At 46.5% G+C, this 27,636-nt stretch overlaps 1 protein-coding gene across 1 annotated transcript; it reads right to left on the bottom strand.

Moving 5' to 3' along the window:
• Positions 1-19,735: 19,735 nt before the first annotated feature.
• Positions 19,736-22,720, bottom strand: LOC142786534 (uncharacterized). Its single transcript, XM_075884250.1, has 2 exons — positions 22,443-22,720; positions 19,736-19,899 (listed from the first exon to the last, which is right to left on the bottom strand). The coding sequence occupies exons 1-2, from the start codon at positions 22,696-22,698 to the stop codon at positions 19,757-19,759; spliced, it is 399 nt and encodes a 132-aa protein (XP_075740365.1). The 5' UTR covers positions 22,699-22,720; the 3' UTR covers positions 19,736-19,756.
• Between the last annotated feature and the right edge of the window lie 4,916 nt (positions 22,721-27,636).

Here is a 27,636-nt window from a genome sequence, read left to right as displayed (position 1 = left end):
CCCGTCGCTGTCGTAGTACACTTTTGACTTCTTTTGCTATTAAACCCGTCGCTGTCGATTGATATGCGGGGCTTAACGTCCCGCAACCACCATATGATTATGAGAGACGCCGTAGTGGAGGGCAACGAAAATTTCGACCACCTGGGGTTCCTTGAAAACCCGTCACTGTCGTAGTACACTTGCGACTTCTTTTGCTGTCGCGTCTTTTTAGTTTTCGGCGCGTTACTCGCATTACTTTCGGCATAGAATCAACGTAGTGATAGAAAGTGACGAGTCTAATCACTATGAGCCCTTTATTGGGGCTCAACCACACATATATGTCAACTATTTTCCTCTAAAGAGTATACGCGCTCTTCAAGCTGTGTAACAGATCGAGAACGGTCTTAGCGGACCATCAGTAACGATCATGCCGACGATAGCGTCACGTGGTCTTGACGCTGACAAAGGTAGCAGTCGGCATGATCGAGGTGAAACTCGTTATCTAGCGGCACTTGTGGCCGGCAAACGGAGCCTCAAAATTACGCCAAGCAGTGCGCGATGTACACTGATATCGACGAACCGAGAATCAACCGTCGATCAACTGACAAACGGTGAAGCACGTCGACTGTGATCGAAGATTCCAGCGTTATCGCTAGCGGCTGCGCAAGTTCCAGAACTGACTCCGTGGGCGTGTGCAGGGGATACGGTAGGAGCAGGAGGGATGATGTGTAAATTCTAATACGGCCATGTTAACGCAGTGGCCGACTCTAATGTAACCTACCTTCCCATATCTTTAAGACCGGAGCTCGCTATACGTCAGATGCTGACAGCAATGACCATCACCATCAACCCATACAGGTTTGCTTCGTGAACGTCAACTATGCTTCGCTGCACTACACGAGTGCCCACTTGTCCTGCATGGAATACAAGAGCTATAATGGGTGAGTCTATTACGGGACTAAAAATTACCTAGCACCGCGTCACAGCTAGCCACGGTACTGAAATCACTTGAAACTCAATAACTAGCCGTGTTACTAAAATCACGTAATCTCAGGTAATCACGACTCACGCGTCACGTCGTTAAAAATCACACATACATTCACGCAACATTTAGTCCCGCGTGTAAAAGCGCCTAACTTGACAAGTGACTAGACGCCTGTGACATTTTGTAACTACTAGCATGACTAGAAGTCATGTAACACCCCGCCGCGGTGGTCTAGTGGCTAAAGTACCCAGCTGCAGACCCGCAGGTCGCGGGATCGAATCCCGGCTGCGGCGGCTGCATTTCCAATGGAGGCGGAAATGGTGTAAGCCCGTGTGCTCCTATTTGGGCGCACGTTAAAGAACCCCAGGTGTTCAAAATTACCGCAGCCCTCCACTACGGTGTCTCTCATAATCATATGGTGGGTTTGGGACGTTAAACCCCACATATCGATCAGAGGTCATGTAACGTTTAGTCAGGTCACTTAACTCGCGCAACGTCATGTAATCGCTTGCCACGTGCTATGTTCCCGTTAAAATCCACTAACAGCACACCAAGTGACTAAAATCGCATCATGCAGCAGATTCACGTGACATGTCTAGTCAAGCCTCCGTTTAGTATTATAAGCAAATACTTGACATATATTGCAAAAGTTTGACATCACGAGCAAAACTTGTTGCACACTTATATATCTCCGCTGATGGTTCCAGCCTTGCGCTACTACTGCAAGATTCTCACTTTTTTTCTTTTCGTATATAAGTAAAGATAATAGAGAGAAACGGTAAACTACAGTGGAAAGTTTATAGAATTTATGTAACGCAGATGTAACTCATGAGCACACCGATGTCACACTCTTCCACGGCTTCGAGATTAAGTGTTCCGTCCGCGCGTTGCAGTTGGCGCGCAGTTAACGGTCGTCGCGCCATATCAACACCCCAGTTCAAGCGCGAAAAGAAGGATTGGCGACGGCTGCGCGAAGCTTCCTCACAAAGCCAACAATTCTATATCCGGAGGATATATATACTGTGCCTCACTGGGCAAGCCCCGTGTGGACGGGCCTCGCTAGTGACCTTATCTGTCACCGTTGGTTGGGACGACGGATGCGCGTACGCTCCTATCACTCTCCGGCGACGCAGCTGGTCGAAAACCATGTCCAGAGTAGACGGCCTTATCGGGAATCTAGGGGGTGCAACGATGATGGGGGCGTGTGCTATACAGCACCCGGCATATCGGTCATCGGGAGGCACTGGGAAACCGGCAGCTGTGGCTGCTGCAGACAGTGCGCCTGCGAATGGGTCGCGCGGTCGTGTGGCAGCAGCGAGGGAAATAAAAAAAATATGGCACATAACGGCTTTCACGAGTAGTTTGCTGTTTAGGTACTCGTTCGAAGTTTTCGTATGTTTTAAGTGATGCTGTAGTGCCCGACGGCTTGGAGGCATTCCTGTGAGCTTTAGAACCGAGTTGAGAACAACAACAACAATGATTTGAGACAACCACAACAGAATCAACAGCAATATTTGTGACTATCAAGGTTCCGGTCTCTAGTGTTGCAGCCTCTTCTGCACTTACGTCATATGGTCGTAGAAATGACAGGCTGTAATTTAGGAACCACAAAAAAGAGAAGAAACAATAATAATTATTTTAAAAATGCATTTAAGGATCTTTACAGGATGTGACATCTGCACTATCATCTGGGCGCCGTTCGCGAATACCAATTGTCACAGAACGAGCGCTAAAAAAAAAAGAGCGCGCCGCCAAATCCTTGCGACAACGGGCGGCAGAAAAGCCGCGAGGTAAAAAGAAAAAAAAAGAAAGCAAACATCCAGGGCTCCCGGGCGCGCGCTCTCCCCGCAGAAGCACGGCTTCGCAGACGATCCTCCTCACCCCACATCTGCGGCCCAGCAAGACCGCGATTTCTCTCGAACGAACGGGGCGGGGTCAGACCGAGCTGAGTCATCCGACGCGGAGGGCAGACAAACCGTCTCGCCTCTCCCCAGCCTTCGCTGCGTATCGCGCCGACGAAATGACGAGAAAGATCTGGAAAGTCGCGCGCAAGGTATTTAACCGAGCAGCCGAGACGAGAAATCAGGAGGTGACGGAAGTTAACGCCAGAGCGCGTAGGAATTCCGCCGTGGAGTCGGCGAAGGTTCTGCCCGTAGTGACAGAACAGGAGGAGACGGAAGTGAGCGCCAGAGTGCGTAGAGAGTCCGCCGTGTAGTCGGCGAAGTTTTGGTCCGTAGGGACGGCTCGAGCTACAGGCAAGAGCGTGGGTTTACCGCTATCGAGCGAAGACGCGGGCAACAGCTGCGTGTGTGAAGCCGACGGATTTCCGGCGAAGAAGTTTGAAGCTTGGAGAGTGGCCATTTGAGGACGCGAGGTTTCCTGGAAGAGAAACTTCGAGAACTACGGAACGACAACAACGCTGGACTTTGAGTGAGTGATTCTCGGAAGAGTATCATTCAGACTTTTGTTCCAAGGACTTTGGACTGAATAGGTTTTCTATCTCTTTAGTCCTTAAGTGTCTTGGTTGTTCAATGCATGCGACTGCATTGTAGTGCGTATTGTTGTCTGTGTCCGTTGTTTCAAGTGTGGTTGATTGTACTGTGTAGTACATTGTCTGTTTGGTGACGTATTGTATGTAACTATTGTGGAGTGTGCATACGTGGGTATTGTTTTTGATCTGCCGTTAATGAGAATATAATTTTGTTTGTTTATCAACTCTCGGCTCTGTCTTGTTCTTTGGGCCACAGCCGGCGTCCGCTGGCGCACCAATAAGGACCACCTCTAAATTGTCCACGCTTTCGTGGTGCGGTTCGGGGGGCCGATACTGCGGCTCTTGGAATTAGCCCGGCGATCGCCTCCCTAATAAACGGGACAGGTGTGACAATTAATCTGGCGTCCGCGAGACAGGACTTTTTGGTGCACAGTGTGTCCAAAGTAGTAGGAAAGAGCCTCGAGTTGTTGATTGTGCTGTCGGAACGATTTTGTGTGTTGTTCAGTGTTCTCGTTAACGAGTGCAGGGGAGTGTTCCGATAGACTGATTTAGGCAGATACTTTTTGCACGCGGCAAGGTTGTATTTGCGAGTTGCGAGACACAATGGATCTCGAAAAGTTAGTTGCGCTTGGTGAGAAGATGGGTCTTTCCGGTGCCGAACTACGGAAATGGGTAAGCCAGAAGGAGAAAGAGGCGGTGGAGAGAGAGAGGTTGGCGGCAGAGAGGGCCAAGGAAGAAAAGGCAGCTGAGTTGGAGAGAGAAAGGCTGGCCGCTGAAAGGGCGAGAGAAGAAAGAGAAGCAAAGGAGCGACAGCTGAAGGAAGAAAGAGAGCAGCAATTGAAGTTGGAGCTGGAGAGAGAGAAGTTGGCAGCCGAAAGGGCGAGAGAAGAAAGAGAAGCGAGGGAGCGCCAGCTGAAAGAAGAAAGAGAAGCGGAGATGGCTGAAAGGGAACGGCAGCGGCAGCACGAAATTGAACTCGAGCGGCTCCGTTTGCAACAGCGAAGCGAAACTCCCGTCCAAGCTAGAGTTGAAAGCAGCGAACGGGAAGATCACGGCTTCCGCTTGAACCCAAGCAAGCTGCTCGTAGCGTTTGATGAAAGGAAGGACGACCTTGACGCGTACCTTCACCGATTTGAGACGATTGCGAAGAGCCAGAATTGGCCGGAACATCAATGGGCAACTGCTTTAAGTACCTGCTTGAGTGGTGAAGCGCTCAGTGTGTACGGTAGGCTGACGCCGACCGATGCAGCCAACTACGCAAAGGTGAAAGCGGCTTTGTTGAAGCGATTTAGATTCACTGTGGAAGGATTCCGGGACAGATTTCGGACAGGAAAGCCAGCTGATGGTGAGACGGCTACGCAGTATGCCGCCCGACTTTGCCATTATTTCGACAGATGGATTGAACTTTCAGGGACAGCACAGGAGTACGATGAGCTTAGAGAGCTGCTAATTAAAGAACAATTTCTTACTAGTTGCCACCCAAGCCTGTCGCTGTATTTGAAAGAGAGGAAGGCGGAGTCATTTGAAGGAATGCTTGAATTGGCTGATCAATTCTTAGAAGCGCAAGGAGGAACTAATTTGGCCAAGGTCAAGAAGGATTGTCCCGATGATTCGAAGAAATTGGCTCCCGAAGAAAAGAAGCGTGCACCAGAGAGCATTCCACGATGTTTTCTGTGCAACCGAGTGGGTCATCGCGCGAAAAACTGTCGAACGATCTTTACGAGCCCTACGGTTGTAAAATGTTTCAAGTGTGGTCAGACTGGGCACAAAGCAGATGCATGTCGGGACGGAGTGAGTCAAACTCACCAGGTATCCTGTGTTCAAGCAGCACCGAAATCCGATAATAATGCCGTCACCGACGGATTCGTAGAATTGAAAAATGGGGAGAAAATTCCTATTGTTGGTGCTGTAATGTCAAAACAGCCAACCGGTGTTACGAAAGGAATGCCAACGCTGCCTGGAAAAGTTGCGGACAAAGAGATTACGGTGTTAAGAGATACCGGCAGCTCCACGGTTATCGTGCGGAGAAATTTGGTACGGGAAAGTGAGTTGACAGGCAGAACGAAACCGGTTTGCCTAATTGACCGTACGGTTCGGATGCTTCCCGAAGCCGAAATTGAGGTTGAAACCCCGTACTTCAGCGGGAAGGTTACTGCTTTATGCATGACGACCCCCCTGTATGACCTTGTCATCGGAAACATCGATGGGGCGCGAGGGCCAAGTGATCCAGAATGTTTGGGAGAAGACCCGAAGATAGAGCCCTCGCCAACACAGCGGCCGCGAGATACAGTGGAGGAGCATCCCGTGACGGATCTCACTAGAGCCCAAGGGGAAGCCGCGGCGCAAGAGACAGCGAAGGAGAAGACGATCGTGTCGAATAAGTTCACGGGTCGAGCAACCGGACTTAAGTCGGCACGACCTCAACCGACCGACAGTGTAAAGGAGACGGAGTTGGCCAGCCGGGAAAAATGTAGAGGCATGATCAAGCGGGTAAATAAACAGACAGGACCCGTCGAATGTAATGACGCGTTAACGGTGTCGGAAGAGACAACGATGGCTGAGACGACGCCTCAGATATCGTCGTTGGAAAGGGCTCGCCGAAAAAGAACGTGGAAGCACAAGAAGAGATCGAGCGAGCACCGCAAAAGGGGGCGCAAGCGCTGTTCGAAGTACTCAAGATAGGTGCTGAGGTGGAATCAGAATGTGTTCGGCAGGGCTGAGTGACATATGTTGTGTTAAGGTTCTTGTTATCCTGTGTCTCAAGTGTATGTCGAGTGAGTCAGTGTTCGGTGCGATGGTGTGATGTATAGTGTTGTATAATTGTTGGATAGACAGAACTTTGTACGGTTGTATTGTTTAGAATGTGTGATGAAGTGTTGTAGGCATGTACCTGTGGCTATATTTCATGTGTTGTGGAATTGAACTACAATGTACGATTGTATTGAGTGATATATTGTGAATGTGAAGTGTCATGAGCGACGGATTGTGTTACAGTCTGTGAGAGTGTGTGGTGACTGTTCGCGCTCGTTTGTGTGGTTTGAATATTATGAGATAATATTCTTAAAGTGGGGGGCAGTGTCACAGAACGAGCGCTAAAAAAAAAAAAAAGAGCGCGCCGCCAAATCCTTGCGACAACGGGCGGCAGAAAAGCCGCGAGGTAAAAAGAAAAAAAAAGAAAGCAAACATCCAGGGCTCCCGGGCGCGCGCTCTCCCCGCAGAAGCACGGCTTCGCAGACGATCCTCCTCACCCCACATCTGCGGCCCAGCAAGACCGCGATTTCTCTCGAACGAACGGGGCGGGGTCAGACCGAGCTGAGTCATCCGACGCGGAGGGCAGACAAACCGTCTCGCCTCTCCCCAGCCTTCGCTGCGTATCGCGCCGACGAAATGACGAGAAAGATCTGGAAAGTCGCGCGCAAGGTATTTAACCGAGCAGCCGAGACGAGAAATCAGGAGGTGACGGAAGTTAACGCCAGAGCGCGTAGGAATTCCGCCGTGGAGTCGGCGAAGGTTCTGCCCGTAGTGACAGAACAGGAGGAGACGGAAGTGAGCGCCAGAGTGCGTAGAGAGTCCGCCGTGTAGTCGGCGAAGTTTTGGTCCGTAGGGACGGCTCGAGCTACAGGCAAGAGCGTGGGTTTACCGCTATCGAGCGAAGACGCGGGCAACAGCTGCGTGTGTGAAGCCGACGGATTTCCGGCGAAGAAGTTTGAAGCTTGGAGAGTGGCCATTTGAGGACGCGAGGTTTCCTGGAAGAGAAACTTCGAGAACTACGGAACGACAACAACGCTGGACTTTGAGTGAGTGATTCTCGGAAGAGTATCATTCAGACTTTTGTTCCAAGGACTTTGGACTGAATAGGTTTTCTATCTCTTTAGTCCTTAAGTGTCTTGGTTGTTCAATGCATGCGACTGCATTGTAGTGCGTATTGTTGTCTGTGTCCGTTGTTTCAAGTGTGGTTGATTGTACTGTGTAGTACATTGTCTGTTTGGTGACGTATTGTATGTAACTATTGTGGAGTGTGCATACGTGGGTATTGTTTTTGATCTGCCGTTAATGAGAATATAATTTTGTTTGTTTATCAACTCTCGGCTCTGTCTTGTTCTTTGGGCCACAGCCGGCGTCCGCTGGCGCACCAATAAGGACCACCTCTAAATTGTCCACGCTTTCGTGGTGCGGTTCGGGGGGCCGATACTGCGGCTCTTGGAATTAGCCCGGCGATCGCCTCCCTAATAAACGGGACAGGTGTGACACCAATTACTTACCCCCAATCGGTGACGCAGCCCCATGCGCTCGACTATCGGTCCCTCTAATCCTATAATCTAAGAGGCACTTCATGCGTATCCGGCTTAACGATGTTAGAACTGAAACTTGCTTTATTGCCATTACATTTTGAACCTTGTACATCGCGAGCCAGTGCGTTTTGGACTAATTGAGGTCTCAGAGCGACCACTTCATCCTTTACGCTCTCAATTATTTTCAATCAGGTGTATGCTGTACGCACCCTAGCACAGCAGTCGACGCAGCTTAACATCAAAAGCGAAACGTGACTACCGGGACCCTTCAAGTTCAGGTCGGAAGCGAAAAATAAAAGTAAACAAAACAAGAGAGAGAGGGGGGAGAGAGAGAAATGAGCGCGTGATGTCTGCCACGAGTGAGTGATGATGACGCCGTCACGGACCCGCTGAGAGCGGCGGCGGCGTGACGTGTCCTCTCTTCTTTTACTCCCTTCGGATCGCCCTCGCTGTTGACAGGGGGAGGAGGCGGTTGGCGGCTCGTGACGTTGCTTGAAGGCTCACTTCGTGATCGAGCGGCGGCGCAGATGCGCCTCCCGCAGCCACGCAGTGCATGCACGTACACTAGACGCACTGCGGAAATAAACTGACAGGGGGGTGGCGGGTGGGTGTATAGGTCAAATAGCCCTAAGGGCCGATATAGTCGATACATCCGCGCATAGCGTATCCTCCCTCTCTTCCTTCTTAGCTACAGACCGGGTACCTCCTCGTGTCTTTCAACTCGCGATTTTCTTTTACCTTTATCTCGCATATTGCCTCCAGCTATTCTTTTTTTTTTCATTGCTTTCGATCATTCTCTTTCCTGCTCACCCGCTTGGGAGTTGTCATCGGTCGGCGTATGAGCGAGCGCGCCCCCTAGTCGACACAGCTCCCCTCACTCCCTCCCTCCACGTTTGACCGTTGTGCCCCGGGGGCCAGGATCTTCCAATTAATCTCTGCACTGTCGTGCCGAGCACGGGGTCTCATTCAAGTGGGTCGCACGCACGCACTACACACATCCCCCTTCTCCAATTCCCATATCCCTCCCCACCCACGGAGCTTGTTGTTCTTGGCATTGTTTTTGCTCGTCAGGCCGTCCTTCTCGTTATAGATAGTGGCACGTTGCAGCTCAGCCATATTGCACGCGTGTGTTTTATGTTATACGTTTTTCGGGTTTGTTGGGTGCATATCTGAAGAGCCTAAGCATACGGGTGCTTGCATAGAAAGCATTTAATGGAAAATATCATTAGAATTTAGCTCCAGACAGATTTAAAACTGCTAAGGCACGTGGCATCGTTCTCGGTATAACGAAAATGAGTCATCAACAAAGACATGGCTGTGCCTTGTTCGTGACCTAAAACGAGTGCGTGAATGCTGACTGCCGAGTAATTATTCTGACTTCATGATCGTTATCAGTACAATACCGATCGCAATTACTGTAAATGGTAACGAAAACCAGACTTACGGAAATCGACAAGTTTAACGTAGGTCTCTGTATATAAGCATTTGCGCAGACTGAAGCTGGAGAGTAACTCTTGTACTTGAAATAGTCGGTGTAACCACTGACTACGCTCGTGCACAACACGCAAAGCGGGGCGACCGCGTACTTTATCTATTATCGGAATATAAGTGACTCACGACGAATCGCATGGCATAGTGATGGCACACGTACTGCAGTGCGTGTTGTAGCGCGATATGTACGCACATCATTATCCGTTTTGTCTCCCGACGATTGATAACCGACAAACATTGACAGGGCGGAGGATACTCTGCCAGACTGATGATGGCCTATTATAATTTATTCCTTGAAGTTCAATATAATTTGACGGAGATTAATTTGACCACGCACAGCGCAATTGACGACTGAACTGGAGATAAGGACAAGCACCACATTTAAATATGGCTCTGTACGCTGTTTGGATGGCTTGAAATGGTCTTTTTTACAAAATCCGTCTTTTAAGCTTGCTTCATTAGTTAGACAGTGTCGACGAAAAATTCTCTTTTATATATTCATGTTCCCGATGAACGAAACCCGCCAGCGGCAACACATGCATTTTGAATCTGCGTATAACACTCACCTAGTGACCATATCGAATTCACCTCTACGTTCTATCAATCGAGATGCGCGGCTACGATTTTGCGCCACGATAAGCCAGAAAAACATGCGATGCATTTCGGTGTTCCTTGATCTCAGCAATAGCTTTCTACGGTTGGCCGTTCTACGCTACTAAGCATGACGCAAAACGAGCATTAGAAAAAAGCACGCAAGCAAACATATACAAAACAAAATATGCGCAACGATCGCTCGGCGGGAAATTGCCATCTCACTGGTTCCTCAGCTTTGATTGCGTCGTGCACCCGGGGGTCCTATCCTACTTCGTGGTGGGTCATACTTTCGGCTGTGATCGGTGGCCTTAAGGCGTATGTGTTTGTACATGTTTACGTGAGTGAGTGTGCGCATCTGCACATTTTTTGCTCTAGGTGGAACTCTTAACGAAGGAAGGTCGATCTCTAACCTTGCGTTCTTTTTCATTCCTTGATTTATTACGGTACCATTCTTTTTATTCACATTCTTGCAAATATTTCACCCTGTCGCTCAATATTTCGCTCCAGCCCTTTGCAGCTTTTTTTTTTGTTTTGTCTCGTGGTCATCTGTCGTCTTAAACTCCCCAACTCACTCGTTTTCTTTCTTCCTCGTTCAGTAAGAAAACGGCCAGCGTCAAAAGTTTAGGAATTAAAAGGCGCAAGAAAAACCTTAATATTCCCGCTAATGCAACCGACAACGTTCACGTAGAGACGTTGTGCCGTGAAATTTCGTTGGCTATAACAGGTATGTTGTGGTTTCCTCGGTATGCAAGAACACTCCATACGAATGGTCAGATGCAGCAAACGTTTAGAATACATTTTAATTCAAATCAAATCAAATCAAATCAAGTTTATTATTTCATAATAAGATTACAAAAAAGAATATACAGTAGGAGGTCCTGTAGTATACAGTGAAATGAGACCTCTTATGAAATGTAAACATAAGTATTTGATTGGCAACTACAGTGCGAAAATAAGAGAATGCAAGGTTAAAAATTAAATACAGATACAATTAAATGACAATGCTCCCTTCAACTATATGCAATTGGAAATATAAACTGTAAAATATATTCATATATATCTATATAGATAGCATGACGTAAAAAAAAAAACAAGAGGCGGAAGAGAGAATGACATAGCGAGAGAGAACCCGGTTAAGCAGAAGAGTGAGTGTCGCATAACAAAAACTTCTTCGATTAATGGCAAAAGTTAGGTGTTTTGAATTTTTATTAAAAATGGCAATGTATTTCATATAGATACGGCTGCAAAATGAACTGTCTGTTTGCCATAATTAGTTCGTACTTTAGGCAGAATTAAGTTGTTATGCTGCGCAAAACGAGTTGGGTTAGTATTTGGTAAAGATGATGTATGAATATATGATAATTATGTTTGTTTATTGATTAGTTTGAAAAAAAAAGTGGCGAGATCGAATTTTACAAAAGAGCGGCAACATTGAAACTGTTATTTTCTTGTAGCAACTATTTAGTATTGTTCACGTCCATAGCATGACTATTTAGCAATCACTTCCATAGTGTACCTAAATGCTTATACTCCTGATCGGGACCCACCGCTAACGAGTCCATCCAACCCTGATAAGAAGGGCAACAAAAGTTTTAGTGACGTCAAACCAAAAATGCAGGAGCATGCGCGACTTCCGGACTTCCGCCACCTCCGCAATGAACTATCTGCGTCAAATGAAACCCGAACAGCGGCAAGACTTCACGATGGTATAGTGCACGCCATCACTTAATCACCATGGACAGGCACGCATATATGCGCAGAGCTACAGAACAGCATGCGCGCGCCTGTCAATGGTGATAACTGGATGGTGTGCACTATACTGCATCAGGAGGCTTGCCCCGCCGCGGTGGTCTAGTGGCTAAGGTACTCGGCTGCTGACCCGCAGGTCGCGGGTTCGATTCCCGGCTGCGGCGGCTGCATTTCCGATGGAGGCGGAAATGTTGTAGGCCCGTGTGCTCAGATTTAGGTGCACGTTAAAGAACCCCGGGTGGTCGAAATTTCCGGAGCCCTCCACTACGGCGTCTCTCGTAATCATATGGTGGTTTTGGGACGTTAAGCTCCTCATTTCAATCAATGAGAAGGCTTACCGCTGTTAGGCTTTAATTCCACGTTGATTGCACGTACCGGCAAATCGTCGGTTGCTACGTCACTCGCGGCTGCTGCAGCAAGCCATGCCAACTGTCGGGCGCGTTTGTTTTGCTCGCACGTATGTGACATGTGTGTGCGAAAGCAGACGCTCGACACTCAGCACTACGTGGGTCACAGCTTTGTGGGTCACGTGACCAAGCCACCTACACCGCTACGTCACTGCTCAACTAGCCGCCCAGAAACTTAAACCGAAAGTTGTCCACTGTTGCAACTCCGAGTACAGCGGTTCTCATTTCGGTAGCGGGCTCCCGTCCCAGAACGCATAGTCCAACAAGTCAGTTAAGGCACAAGCAAGAACGACAGATTTATTTACATGCTTTGTAGCTAAGAAGTCGAAAGGAGGTGATCAAGTCACCATGAGTTCGTTGGAGAACTGCGAACTGCAGAATCGAACTGAAGAACTGAAAATGTAAAACACCTTCCGCTTTATAGAATGGTGCGTCGCCAACCCTGAGTGCATTGTCCACAGCTTCCGCCAATACGGTTCTTGATGGTCTAATAATCCACCCACGAAGAAGGGGGAAGACACCATACAGTGCACGTAGAGGGGGGACAATCTCAACGATGCCCACATAGGGTAACGAACACTCAACACCCACATTTTGCACCCAACACCAACATTTTGCGCACGTTCGATGATCCTAGATGATCGGAGTTGCGAGAATTCTGTTGGCAATAGGGTGATGTTCAAAAAGCCCGGCTCCCGGCACACGTGCCTACCTTGCCTGTCTGCGTTCGGGTAGGACAATGCGGTGGCCTGACAGCTTATCGTCAAATATGCCACTCCAATGAGCCAATGCTTTGAGAGAGGAGGAATGAGGAAGGGCGGACTAATCTGTCATCGCTTGCTAGAAGTTACTGCTTAACAACTGCGAATTTCCGGGCCTTCTGTTCGAAAACTGCAACTGCAAACGGTTTGGTTTTAGCTTCCAGGCCAAACAGCCAAGACCACGCTGGTTCATGTCTCTCCAAATCCATGGTGGCCTCGAAAATGGTCGAGTTGACTCTTTGTTTGCCTGGAAAGCCTTGTATGGAGGTGAATTTACAATGACCATTCCTTGCTCATGCGTTTTCTTAGCGCCGAACCGGTGCTTAGACACCCCTGTTCACGCTTGACAGAGAGAAAATCAGCCCGTCTTGATGGCATATCCTGGCTTAAAATACGTCCAACACTTTTCATCGCGTTCACAGCCGGAAAAAGAATTTCAATATATAATGATTACGGTCATTACTAAGGCGATATTTAATTATTTAGCAAGAACTCACGAATCTTTGTGCATGTATCATGCTTCCTGGAGGTATAAGGAACGCTTGCAGCAGCAAATAACGCGCAAGCCATAAATATGGTGGCAACACCTCTTTTAATATTTCGGGTTGGCTTTAAAACACGGTAAAAACACGTTTTGCGCAGTTCGACGGTGCACATTGGCGAACTGCCAAAACTAAGAAGTTTTCTTAGTCTTATAGTAATCTCTAAACTTTTGAAGCACACTGTATCCCACCCCTCCACCTGCTTGCTTTCTCTACTTCCTCCAAACTTCACGTCGTACTTCCCGGCTTCCTTCCTCGTAGCTCCTTCTGTTCCGTCCTCTCCCAACGCTTTCTCCCGGCCGATGGAGAGTGTTTGGAGACGTTTGCCAATCTCATCTCGATTTTCGCTGCCCCATGGCCTATATATGGCCTTCAATATCCGCCGGCCCGGCGTATCCTCGGCTGCACTTTACTCGATGCCTCGACCCTCGGGTCACACCAGCGGCGTTTCGCTGTTTGCTCGGACAGGGTCGGGGTCGCACGGCCACCTGCGGCGCTCGCACAAGCACTCCATTTGGCGTTCATTCCGTCGTCAGTGGCGGGTTGTCCTTTTCCTCCTTTCCCTTTTATTCACGCTTCGCTCCGGCAAAGTGATGTTGGCAGTGCACACACTTTCCCTCTCTATCCAACTGCCCTCTTGTTCTTGCGTCAATCGCTGCCCCTTGAGCCCCATTTCTGTTGGGGTCACAGAGATAGAAACGAGAAAAAGGAGGTCGGAGGGCAAGAGTATGGGCTTAGGGATAGCGTATACGTGTTTTACATTCAGTATACGATGGTTGCTCCGCGGAGGCTATTGTTTGCCACGTAACGCAAACAGGTTGTAGCGTCGGCATTGATGTTGCTGACTGAACGGTCTCACTGGAGCTTTGCGTTGTCTTATGGGGAAATAAAAGAACGTTGAAAACGAAAGAGAGAGCATAGAAAGAACGAAGCCATGTATTCGAATGTGTGGTGCGTCGTTGCAGCAATCCTTTCGATCGCATCGGCAACTTGCGTTGGTATTCGTGCAAGAATTCATATGATTTGTTTCAACAACAACAACAACAACAACAACAACAACAACAACAACAACAACAACAACAACAACAACAACAACAACAACAACAACAACAACAACAACAACAACAGCAGCAGCAACAACAACAACAACAACAACGACGACGACGACGACGACGACGACAACAACAACAACAACAACAACAACAACAAGAACAAGAACAAGAACAAGAACAACAACAACGACAACTAAACTGCTGTAGGGCCTAAATGCAAAAAATGTGTAGAAGCGCTCTTCTAAAGAAGTGTTTCGATGTTGTTTTGAAGTACGAAACTTGAGCCTGCCTTCACGAAACGTTTTCTTCGCTCGTCCGATATATCAGACGTCTTCGTTAGCGGTGTGAGCACTGCCGTTGATAGGCTTTCGCTGTAGGCAACATTAATTAAAGAAAGTTCAACGGACATAGTGCTTTGGTCTGTGGGAACCACACGCATGGGCGGGCTATCCAAATATACAGCACCACGTGTTACGCAGTGGCGAGCGCGTGACCCACCTGTGCTTTTCAAAAGTGTCAGCCTGCGTGTGCTGCCTAAAGGAGAGGTGCCTTGGCAGCACAAAGGACGGATGCAGTCAACCAAGCTGGCTGACTTCTTCTGCCCCGGAATCATGGCCGCCGTGTAGCTTTCTAGTGTCCTTAGGTCGACCTTGCCATACGCCGCGCTTAGTTGAATAAATTGTTGTTTGTTTGTTCAGATGTGAAGCCGTCGTATTGTAACAAGATGGCAAGAACACTTGTTCTACTTTTTGCCTTTCTATTCAATTTATAGACCACCAATTAGCCCGTTCCCAGGCATTCTTTACGCCTGTGCGCAGCACTTAGCAGTGCGTCTCACCCACGAGTTTTATCGTTCCTCCACCATATTTCGTATTTTCGTGACGTTGTGTGCACGCAGTTTTTGCATACGAAAGCTCTGGCTCGGCTTATCGTTCATACCTCTTGTTTTTGCACCACCTACGATATGTGGATTTCGTCATCATCCTGACTACGTCCCCAGCGAAGAAAAGGGCTCGTACATGTTCCACCCAGTCTTGTGGTTGCTGCTGCCACGTTGTATCCGCAAGCTTCTTGATCTCACCTGCCCACCTAACTTTCTGTAACCCCCTGACGCTTTTGCCTTTTTATTGAATGCATACAGGTAGCCTTAAAGGAGTCTTGCAACACTTTTCCAAGTAGCCAAGCAATGCATTCACTAAATTAACTCATTGCCTAACGAATTCACCACCACCGAATTTGTACAGAATCCATCCAGTACGAGCAGAGCTACAGATATTTGCCGCGCACTGCAATCGCAGTTTCTCTTCTCTCGTCCAGAGGAAAGCGCTGAAAGTTATAAGCTGGGAGGGTTGCGATCATAAGTGCACGCGTGGACAAGTCTGGGCCTTCCGCGCACCAGTAACGACCCAGCGCGCAATGCTCAAATAAGCCATTGCCGTTTGACGTAGCGATTTTTCGGTCTGTATGTAGCGTTGTTTGTCGAGAGAAGAGAAAGATCTTTTTAGCTGACTTCGAGAATTTATTGTGAACTCCAGGCCACGTACCGCGTTATAATATTCAGCTCGCCTGTTCTCGGGAGCGGCCACTGCGAAAGGCAGTGTTTTCTGACCGCGCTCAAACAGTGCTGCAAAGCCCCTTTAATTGACCAGTGGTTATCCTGCATACGCACTACGTGTCCGGTTCATGTCCATTTATTATTCTTGATTTCCACTACATCATTAACACCATTTTGTTCCCTAACCCACTCTACGCTCTTCTTGTCTCCTAAGGGTACACCTACAATTATCCTTTCCTCGGCTGCCTACGTCATTCTAAATTTCGTTTGAACTCTCTTTGTAGGCCTCCATGGTTTCTGTTCCGTTGGTAAGTATCGGTGAGATGCAGCTGCCATATACCTTCCTGTTGAGGTATAGTGGCAGACTATCGTTCATGATTTGAGAATGCTTGCCAGATGGGCTCCGATTCTATTTGTATCACTCTCATAGTTCCCTTCCGTAGTTACTACTTTTCCTAAGCAGATGTATTGCTTTGCAACGTTCAATTTTCAGTGTCTCGTAACCTATCTCAAGGCGCTGTTCACTCCCGATACTCTTGCACGTTAGTTCAGCTTTATCCACATAAATTTTCAGGCCTAATCTGCTGTTTTCTATGTCCTATTCATTATATAATGATGCGTTGTAATTCATGGCATTTTTAGTGTTCATTTATCACAAATGATTTTAGTGGCATTGCTCTCAATCAGCTGAAGGGATACTGACTCCTTTTAGCATCTCCGCCATGTATGCGTACACATAGGCGTGTGGAACAGGAGGGGGAGGAGCCCGCCCCCTTCCCCAAGACACCTCAAAGGAGGGAAGGGCACTAAGTATGTCCCTTACATTGACTTGATAAGGAGGGGGTGCTCCGATGAACCTCCTGCCCCCCCCCCCCCCTTCCTGAACGCGAACTCTGCCAACGTTTATATGCGTACAAAATAGGCCGTGGTGGCACCCATACATATGGTGTGGACACAAAACAGCAGAAACACCCCATATAGTCGTGGTAGTCCCTCTTGTGTGTCTCCATACCAGAACACCAACGCTGGCTCATCTAGCGCGCAATGGAGGCTGCGATATCCCAAGGGATATCCGCTGACTTCCTCTGCTATAGCGCAACTAGTCTCCGTACCGGTCCCCTCCATATCTTTGATATTACTGTATTTTCTGGGAGAAATAAAGATATATTCACCAGCGCCTGCAATAATTTTTTGAAGCAACAACATATCCATTATCCAGTTACAATGTCCGATACGAGAATAATGACCAGCCATGGCAGAAGAGCATGTGCACTCTATATCAAAAAAGAGTGCTTCATATATAGCAGATATATCATCCACACCAAATTCATTCGAATAGTCGACGTGCACACCCAAATCTAAGCCCAATCGCCTCCATAGAAACGCAGCTGTTGTGGCCGAGATACGATCAGCGAACTTCAGGCCAGAACTTCGGGACAGCCCATCTACCACCGCTATAAGCCACCACGATAGGTGGAACAGAAAAACGAATATTTTCTGGTAACCTGGTGCATGTTTCGTACTTTTTTTTTGTTCTGGAACAAATTAAATTCGGCTGTGAAGGTATCATTCGTGGATTACTCTTGCGTTCGACTGTATGCACGTGCGTCAAAACAATTCTGCCAGTAAAAATCGGAGAGTTCAATTTACTCAAAGCGTGACAAACCGTTATTGTCTTTAATCTACGAACCATGTTTCCACAATTGTTCGTCACTCTTACGTGCCATTCATCACGTTTCCTTTTTTATCTTATCTTTTTTTCAATCGCTGATCAGGAAATTGTCTTTCTCGAAGCGACTGCAGTAAGGAGACGTCTTCACTTGTAACGCAATAACTGCACGGAAGAATCAAAGGAAGCAATCTTAAGTCCTCTTCGAAAATACTGGCTCATAAAAGCAAGACGCAAAATTGTCCCTTCTTATTTCTTCATTTAGCATTCGTGATGGCGCTTCGACAAAATCTGAGCGGCCCCATTTCAAGCCACCGAAAGCTCTGGAAACGATAACATCTCTTCTCCCCTCCACTCTTCCCCGCCTGGCCGACCCGTCCCTGCTTTATCACCAATTTACTTTTCCTGGGCGAAATTCGCAAGCGTGCAAGCACTGCGACACAATTTGGTAACGACTCAATCTCGCTGATGCGTTTCAGAATGCATAAAGAAAAAACAATGTGAGAAACACGAAACGCAAAAATAGGAATAAATAGATTACGAATTGAAAGGCTCAAGCGAGCCCTTGATCGACGGCTTCCAGTCACTGAAGTGCCGAAGCAGAAAAAGGATTGTTGTGTTTATAAATGGCACCTATCTCTTGCTCTTTTTTTGTCATACAACAGAAGACAGACAGAGAGCAAGTGTGCCTCCTGGCTTGCTCGTAAATTTCTGGCCTTTTTTCTGCTAAAGATGGAGCTGTGGTTCACGCCCATCGCCTTTTTCTGTCACGTGGTTGACATCTGACGCGAACAGCAGCGGCGGAAAGGAGGAGTGATTCTTGATTGCCATCAGAAGCATAAGATTGCCCTGATTGGCATCGACGGCTCCCACTGAAAGGGAAATACGGGCTGCCAGTTATAGCTGCCAATCGAACGTTGGCGGCGAGGAATTGGGGCCCATTTCCGCGCCTCGATGTAATTGCGAGTCGCCCTTAGATCAGATCTGCGGCGGCCAACTTGCGATGGCAGTTGTTGATCTTGTCTGATTAGGAGCCATCCACTGAGCAATTTCGCTTCTGTGTGGGCCCCCCCATTCGCAGAATACCCTCTGCGACCCGACCCCTGGTGCCGTGGTCTCATCGAATGAAATCGAAAACAGAAAGCAGTTTTTTTTTGCATTTTTGCGTGTTTGTATCAGATTTGCGACAACTTACGTGTCACTTTTTGTTTATTCTATTTTTCTCGGTTACGTGCTGACCCATCGCGGTGGTCCATGGTGCCTGACTTATGAGCCAAAATATGCAGGAGCAGATCCCGGACGTGGCGGCCGCCTTTATGATGGAGGAAGAATGCTGCAGAAGTCCGTATAAGATCCATGTTCAAGGCTCTCAGGTAGCAGATATTTAGGAAGCCCATCCCTACGATTGCCTCATAATGATAGCGTGTTTTTTGGACGTAAAACCTCAACACTTACGATGTGCGAAACTGTGCAAGGACAGTTGCAGTACTGGCATACTGCTATGGGCCGGCAACAATATGGCAGTGCGCCGCTAAGCAAGACAGCGCGGTTCCGACTCCGTGACCATAGGTCAGTGCCCGCATTTCAGAGGGACTGAAATGCGACAATCTATCTATGTTTAAGTTTAAAAGAACGTTACAGACGCTTATATACGGTCATAATCATGTGGAATCCCGCTCTATGGTGTTTCTCGCCATCATGCATACCACCATTCATGCCCGTAAAGCCCACAAATTTCCATGGACGTTACGGTTAAACCTCCTTTGCCGTGCCGTACCTGTCAAGGTGGTCATGATGCGTGCTGATTACTGCGCGACCATTGGTTACGCTACTTGCAGTGAACCCAGTAAAATTTAATAGCTAAAATCATAAATTAATAGTTTAGGCGTCATCACATACTGACTTATTTATGAACTCGGCAACGTCCTCGTGGCTTGAGTAGACTGAATACCCACACCTTAAGCCGTAGCAGACTGTACCCTCTAGCGAGCACTGAACCGTACACGTTGGAACACCAGTACCGCTCACAGAAGCTCCGCTGTGCCGAAGCTGTCAGACACAGCTGAAGCTGATTATGACTACGTCTATTCACGACTGCTGTAGACCGTCTCAGTGAACTTTTATAATGGGTAAACAGCTAAGTGTGCGTAGCGAAGTGGTGGAGCTGAAGTCACGATTTGTGCGAGTGGTTAGGCGTCGTCCATGCGGAAGTTCTTCAGGCCGACGGCCTTCCGCGGCCTCCTCGGTCCCCTCGGCAATTCGTCGTTGTACGCTGGTCGGCCCTCGCCATCGTTACATGACCATGCCGGCTCCGGCTGCCAGGATGCCTCTTCTGCGCCAGAGAAGTGCGAGCATCGGGCAATCAAGTGATACTTGTTTAGAAAAGTGCGTAAGTACTTGTCCGAACAACGACGTTCCTCTTAGGCGACAAACTCTTTCTTCTTAGAGAACTGTGTACATGGAATTGGCAACTCTATGCGGCACGCCGTAAGACCGCGCTTATACGCAATCGGTAGTGTGCATAGGTTGCGCTGCCACTAGATGACCTCCCCTTCATCCTACTCGTGAGCAAAGCTTCTACGGCGAAAGCCTTATACGCCTCATAAAACGTGAAATGTGACCCCCGGCGTCAACGCTAACGGTGCGAAAAGTAACGTGTTCAATTATGCCACGTGTTCATAAGTCTCGTGCCCATAGGCCACGTGTGCATCTATGAGCACAGATTATGACATTATGTATAGCATCACAGTCACCTCGAAATACCCGAAATTTGTAACGTAACTATGCCGTCACACGACGACGTCATCCCATTACATCGTCGCTTGTCAAATGTGGGCCGGTACCAGAGGCAATGCAGAAAGCTTGAACGAATGCTGAGAAAAGTGAACGAACGCTGAGAAAAAAAAAAGAAGCTACTAGTCCGTTTTCGAGTTTGTTTTTTTTTAAGCCAGGGAGTAGTGCATTTGCATTTTTTCAAGAAAGACAGGCAGTGACCACTTTGCATTTCTTCACCTCTGTCCGCAACACATCGGCTGCGGACAAAGGTGCCCTATGAAAATGAATTCTTTAGTGTTCTAACACGTGTAGATGACGTTACTCCATGTACACGTGTGATTCCGTCTCACACCTGTGCAGATGTGTGCGTAGGATTCTCCGCGTCATTCCTATCAACTCATGTACACGTGTTTGCAGTAAATTCGTGATCTGTATATGCTTCGCGCACTGTGCATTATATCTGCCCACGTCGTACATGTGATCTTGTCGATCAGTGGGAAACCGTTGCGTACACGTTTCTTGGAATCATACAGCCGTACGATAATCGTGATGTACATCGCCATGCCCACACTGTGTATCCACATCTTGAGCAATTGATTATATGCGAATGCGCCATCGTGCAGTATAGACATTTTCTGAGTGGCTGTGTGATAAACGCCGATAAAACTTCTGAGACACTTAATGAGGAGAGTTTAGTTATCACACAGTTAATTATCAGGGTTCAACGCTTAAGCCATGGAAATATCTTTTGTTAATTAGACATGCGGATTGGAAGGAAGAAAGGTGACATTAAAGAAACATTAAGCTTTGTGAACCTCCAGGAACACTGGTTTTCTGGTACGGTGAAGGAACGTCGTAAAAAGCAGAGAAGTGTCACAAAAGAAAGTTACAGTGAATCCCGCACCAAAAGAGAATTCTTTTCTTTTTCTGACGCGAAACAAAGAAGCTGTAAGGACATACAACAAAATTGAACGAGCACAAGAGAGATTTGGAACGAGAAAACGAAAGAGAGCGAGGGCTTTAGTTAGGTAGGTGCAGATCGATGGTCAATTATCTGCTGGGTACACGGAGAATTTGTTGCCCCCGTCTGGTTTCGCCAGTCGTCTGTGTTGAGGTTTCCAAACTCTACCTCGGTGAACACATCAGTACGAGCTCCCCAAACTTCCGAGAGCCAGGAAGTCTTGTTTCATTAGGTTATCTGATTCGATGCCAGATTGAAGTGGCATCAATTGTGAAGAGCTGCAGATCGAAAAGTGATATTAGCCTGTTGTTGGGGCCCATTAGTTGGGAAAATTCAAAAGCGCTGTCTTATCGGGAAAATGGGTGCATCCAAGCTTGGCATGTGCATGTCTGAACAATGAGCGCTTCTTTCTTTCTTTCTTTCTTTCTTTCTTTCTTTCTTTCTTTCTTTCTTTCTTTCTTTCTTTCTTTCTTTCTTTCTTTCTTTCTTTCTTTCTTTCTTTCTTTCTTTCTTTCTTTCTTTCTTTCTTTCTTTCCTTCTTTCTTTCTTTCTTTCTTTTTTCTTCTTTCTTTCTTTCTTTATTTCTTTCCTTATTTTTTTATTTCTTTGCTATTGCAAACTTTATATTTCGCAAATTGTGCCACCTAGCCACTTTTTCACCACTTTTTCAGTGATCAGCCGTGCAAAACTTCACTTTCTAGAAAGTACAACAATGATCATGGGTTAATATATTGAAATGCGGAAACGTTAAATGAGAAGTGACGTCGGTAAGAAAAATCAGCTTTCCATGTGAGAAGCTCTGGTTCTCCGACAAACCCCCAATTGAGACGGCGTTATTTATTCGGAAATGGCGCATACTAATACGAATGTTATTTGAGCCCGAAAACTCTCCATGGATGTAAAGAATATTAGGTAGAGTCACAGCTGGAATACTGCCTAACATGTGTCGTAGATACCACCAATGCAGGGCTGATGCCTTTATGCCAACCAACATCTTGGGTATCTTTCGTTTCGATCTTCTCTAAAAGCGCAGATATTTTAAGATATTAAATGTGTTTGTCAGTGGTGATCCCAATAAAGCTACCGCTTTTAACTCTTAAAGGGGAAGCATAAGAATACTGAAAAATTCTTCTGCTCACTAACGATCCTGGCATCCCGCTGGACGTTGACAAAGCAGCTGACGAGGAGGGTGCCCAGGCAGGCACCGGCAGCAGCGGCTGCACTCCTGCGGACCACGTATGGTGGTTTCAGCAGCCACATGTGCAGCGCTCCGGTGACGAAGCCCGCGGCCAACGCCGGCAGCCCGACGTCGTAGGAGGACCACTGGGCGCCCGCCTCGGTGCCTCCGTCGTGACTCCCCAGACGGTGGTTTCCCCGCCAGGCACCATCGCCCATGACGCTCAGCTCTGCCCTACTCTCCTCCCTGAAGGAGAAGCAATATCAATGAATAACACCTACGTGGTGTGGAATATCGAGCATAGAAAATTCAGGTATAGATTCGGTTCAGATTGTTGTGCGCAGTACGTATGCACGACCGTATTTTTTTCGATTTGAACTGCATAACGACCACATTGCCACTATTACAGCAGATAGCCTACGTGAAACCTTCACAACACAGATCATTGCGTTAACACTAGCCAATTAAAGAAATAATTGAACTATATTTAGCCTGTCATTGGCCTGCAATAGTCACCATTATAGCCAGTGTTATGCTGTATATACTGCCAGTATGCGGTATTCTATGGTGGGCCAGGGCACACCAATTCAGCGGCCCGAATTCACATTATTATGGGCGGTACGTCAAAACACGCCGTCGCATAAGGTATGTATTCTAATGTTTTATACACATATAATACAGATATAAACACCCACCTGGTAGTTAGTTATGGGGAACACTGCAGTGAGAGGAACCGAAGATTCCGGACTATAGTTTGGCCAAGATGGGTTTGGTAAAGTGCAGTCAAATCTTGGTGAAAAAGTGCTTTAACAATTGCATCTAGCTTGTTTTAATATGGCCGCGATGCGCCGCGGTTCCGCGCCCAGCAGCGAAATGCCATTGCCGCGAAAAACCACGGCGGGTGAACGTTGTTTCGACGCAGCTCTGTGATATATGACGAACAGTATCCACTGATTTGTTAGTTTCGGTAAAGAAAGTAGTTCGGTCTTTACCTCGTTGTTAACGTTGACACACAGCACTGTGCTACCTGCCACTCATTACACTTGACAAGTGCCTCATTAATCGGTCGATTTATTGATTGTACTCGTCATTATTTGATATCATATATGTGGCTGTGCAACAGAGACACGCGTGGGATTATAAAATATACAACACAACACACATGCATTCAGTGACAGCGATAAACCTGTTGGAGTCATTCGCACAAATTTACCAGTTGAAGTTAAGTTGTCCCATCAGGTCTGGAAAAAAAGAAGCACAAACATCTTGTGGGGCCAATTATCTTTGCATCATCACATCAACCCCACTGCGATAATGTTATACTTGTCAGCGTATGACTTCACCCTTACAATTTCAAGTAGTATCGCCAACAGCGTTTGATGGTGTAGTGCCAACACTGTACAGTCACATACATAGGAGTCGCAGTTCTTTCGACACGATGGCAAGTGTGCGAATTTCCCATGGTCTAATTTATTATAACACGGGCGGCTTACGAAAAAATCGCATGTCCATAAATGAATCAGTCGATTAGCGACACACTTACGAGTCATCGCTGCTCCCCGCTGCTGATGCTGATGCTGATGACCTCAGATGGATGGTGCTCCCCCACAGAGGGGGATGGGCCAAGAACCGGGTGGCCGCATACTTAAACGAAACTAAAATGAAATTAAAGCCAACCTGAAAAGTTAATTTATAGATAATACTGCAAATAAACAAAAATGTTTGCTGAACAAGTGTTCAAACCATCTCTTGTTCCTGACAGACATTACGAAGATTAGGGTTCACTAGCACGGTAATCTTTTAGTTGCATTGATGTAATCAAATCCAGTAGAGCATATATCCCTGTGGCAATAACAAATGAAGTGCCACCAAGTGATAAAAGTACTGGTACATTTACTTGTATTCCTAGTTTTTGTAATGGGGCTACTAAAAATTTTTTTCTCTGATAAGAGTAACGACGACAGAATAAAAAGAAATGTTCACTTGTTTCAATTTCGTTGCGAAAAAATGCGCAGCGGTGACGCCTTGAGTCGAGCTTTGTTAAGGTAATAATTTAGTTGTGGAACTGCACAGTGCAATCTGGTATAAGTGACCTCTAACTGGCGAGATAAACACCACTGTTTATTTCAGCAATACCTTCAATGCTCGAAATATTTAAATTTATCCAAATTACCTATTTTTCATTGCAAACGAGCTTTTCGGAACCTTATCGCTGTCACGTAAGCCGTATCTGGCAAAACTGGGATGGTGGGCTCACTCAGGGATACTGCTGCTAAAGAGTCCTCCATTTCGTTCAAATATAATCCGCGGTGGCCTGGTGCCCATAGCGAATGCAGTTTTTTTTAACGTTTTTCGGTACTAAATGCCGAAACGTATTCATCAGCTCTGCTTTTGCTGCCGCAGAAAGTGCATTACATACTGATAACGAATCTGTAAAGATAACTGCTAATGATTCGCTTGAAGGCAATTTGCGTAGGGTAAGAACAATAGTCAATAATTCTGCAATGAATAAAGGAGTATAATCTGGGAGTCGAATAGAAAAAGACCAGTCCAAAGAAGGAGAGAAGATGCCAAACCCAGCCTTTTCTTTTCACACAGATGCATAAGTCGCACTGATATTGCCTATCTCTAGGTAAGCTAGATAATCTGCCAACTGGTCATTTAAGTACCTATGTGCCAATTGTTTTGCGTTATGAGGAAATATATCATCAAATTGTATGCTAAGCATTGACTTTAGGTTGTGTATTGGACCAATATGTTTAAGTTTTATATTCAGTTGCTGTAGCAGCGCTTGTGCAAATATCATTTCTCTCCTTCACAGCAATGCCGATGATGGTGATGATGGTTTCCTTATCATGTCGCTCGTACCCTCATTCGAGGATTAGTTAAGAACTGTTGACACGAAATTCTAAAGAATATTTAGAATGTTAAGTATTGATTATACAGAAGAAAGGAAAAGAAATGTAGCGATATACGGCACGCCATTTTCCTCATTTTTCGTCGATACAAAACCATTAGGTGGCATGGTGATGAATGACATTAAAAAAAAAGATGAACAGCAAAGCAATGAAATCGCTTCAAGAGACTTTTTAGAACACTTAATTTGTGGTGAATATTGAGCAAACTACATTGAAAGCGCGTGCAGTTAAACTGTATCTGCATTCTGTTCAAACGAAAATCTTTAAATTCATCAAATGTAGGGTTGTGTCATTATGCATATATGTTAGTTTCCCAACTTTTTTTTGACGTCTGGTAACAGTGGCCTAGCAATGGCGAGAGCTACAAATTGTGTGCAAAGAACTATACGGTATAGACTGGTGGGTGGGGACTGTGGGCTACAATTAATCATAAGCACGGTATAGGGTGTGTACCAATACTGACCGTAGACGGCTAAATACACAGCTAAATGGACGGCGGCCATCTGAAGTCCGATTCCAACTCTCACGTAGCCAGCAAAAAAAAAAAAACAGCTCTGAGAAGACCGCATCGTAGACAAATACTATGCAGGCTACTTTGCTGTCCAAACGAGATGTCGGCTCAGCGAATTACTCAGATAGATCGGATTTCACCGGAATGGTCGTCTGCACTCAAGTAGACACTTCGCCAAATGCTTAATCTGAGTATCGTTTTTTTTTTTCTTAGGTTTCAACACGAAATGAGCCAGAAAATACAGCAACCACGTATGTTTATTTTAGCTTTCTTTTCTCGACGCGAGATGGCCCCCCGTCGCGTAGAAGTCGTCTAAACGTGTTCCATTTCTCGGACAGCATGGGCTCGGTGATGTCTTCTAAGCTGTCTGCGTAGACTGTTAACGTGCTGTCCAAGAATTGGAACACAACCATAGGTAATTGAGGAAGAGCTGGAGAATTATGATAATGATGATGATGAAGAGGAGGATAATGACGATGATGATGGTAATGATTATGATGATATCGTCTCTCTGGTGGCACTCACCCACCCGCATCACCTTGGAGGTCTAGATCCAGTGTATATTCGAGGTGGCCTGTAAACGGTTGTGCGGCGTGATTAGCTGCAGTTTTTTTTTAATGCGAAGCATTTCTTAGCAAACTTCGGTGACATTGAGCGTATCTATCTATCTATCTATCTATCTATCTATCTATCTATCTATCTATCTATCTATCTATCTATCTATCTATCTATCTATCTATCTATCTATCTATCTATCTATCTATCTATCTATCTATCTATCTATCTATCTATCTATCTATCTATCTATCTATCTATCTATCTATCTATCTAGCCGCCTATGACTTTTAGCCCTCCTGGCCATTTCGATAATAGTATAGATACCAAACTTGGTATGGCATAACATTACTCTATGGCGAGCACATTTGATTAGTCATAACATGAAAATCATGAGATGTATGCCATGAATGTCATGATTTACATTTCATGGTCCTGCTGCTCTTGTGGAGGTTTTGTTTACATGGCATGTTGCAAAAGAGGTATAGTATGACATGATAGCATGCCGAACACAAGCGACCGACGGTAACATGAAAATTATGAGATTTCAGTGAAGGCGAAAATGCTGTAAGCCTGTGTGCTCAGATCTGGGGGCACGTTAAAGAACCCCAGGTGGCGTAAATCTCCGGAGCCCTCCTCTACGGCATCTCTCATAATCGTATGGTGATTTTGGGATGTTCAACCTCACATATGAATCAAATCAATGTAGTTCAGCGTTTCCATTGGTCCTTTGTCTGAAGGAAAGATGCGTTGCCCCTTCCTATCACCCCACCCGACCCCCAAGAAAGAAACGAAAGAAAAATTGTTACAAAATGGAATATCTGGCCAGTTGATACGTACATGTTCATATCAAAACACCACACAAAATAATCTCATGTCGCATCTCTATAGTTTCTATAGCACCGTCCTTTTCGTCCATTGATATTGGTTTGCCTAAAAGCCAAATCAATATTGCATTTTACGAAAACAGAAAGAATTTCACTTTTTAGCGTGTTTAGATCACTGCTTTGTGAAAGAAAGTAACGCAGCTGCATGTCATAATGCGAGATTAGTTCAGTGCTGGTGCCACAGTGATGAGGGGCAGATAGCCGTTAACCGGAGAAATAAAAAAAGAAAAAGACAGAAAGGGCATAGCTTGCGAACGACTATAGGAGCAAGAAAATGGCAGGATA

Source organism: Rhipicephalus microplus, chromosome 2, assembly GCF_043290135.1.
Source record: "Rhipicephalus microplus isolate Deutch F79 chromosome 2, USDA_Rmic, whole genome shotgun sequence".
Taxonomy (NCBI): Eukaryota; Metazoa; Arthropoda; class Arachnida; order Ixodida; family Ixodidae; genus Rhipicephalus; species Rhipicephalus microplus.
The sequence above is the reverse complement of the archived record's forward strand: the minus strand, read 5'-3'. Positions and strand labels throughout refer to the sequence as shown.

Bases quoted from the DNA above. Each gene is read 5' to 3' on its own strand.
- LOC142786534 (XM_075884250.1), bottom strand. From the start codon at position 22,698: ATGGGCGATGGTGCCTGGCGGGGAAACCACCGTCTGGGGAGTCACGAC. The intron at 19,900-22,442 runs GTGAGCAGAAGA...TCTCTGGCGCAG, and splicing joins GCGGGATGCCAGGATCGTTA to AAGAGGCATCCTGGCAGCCG.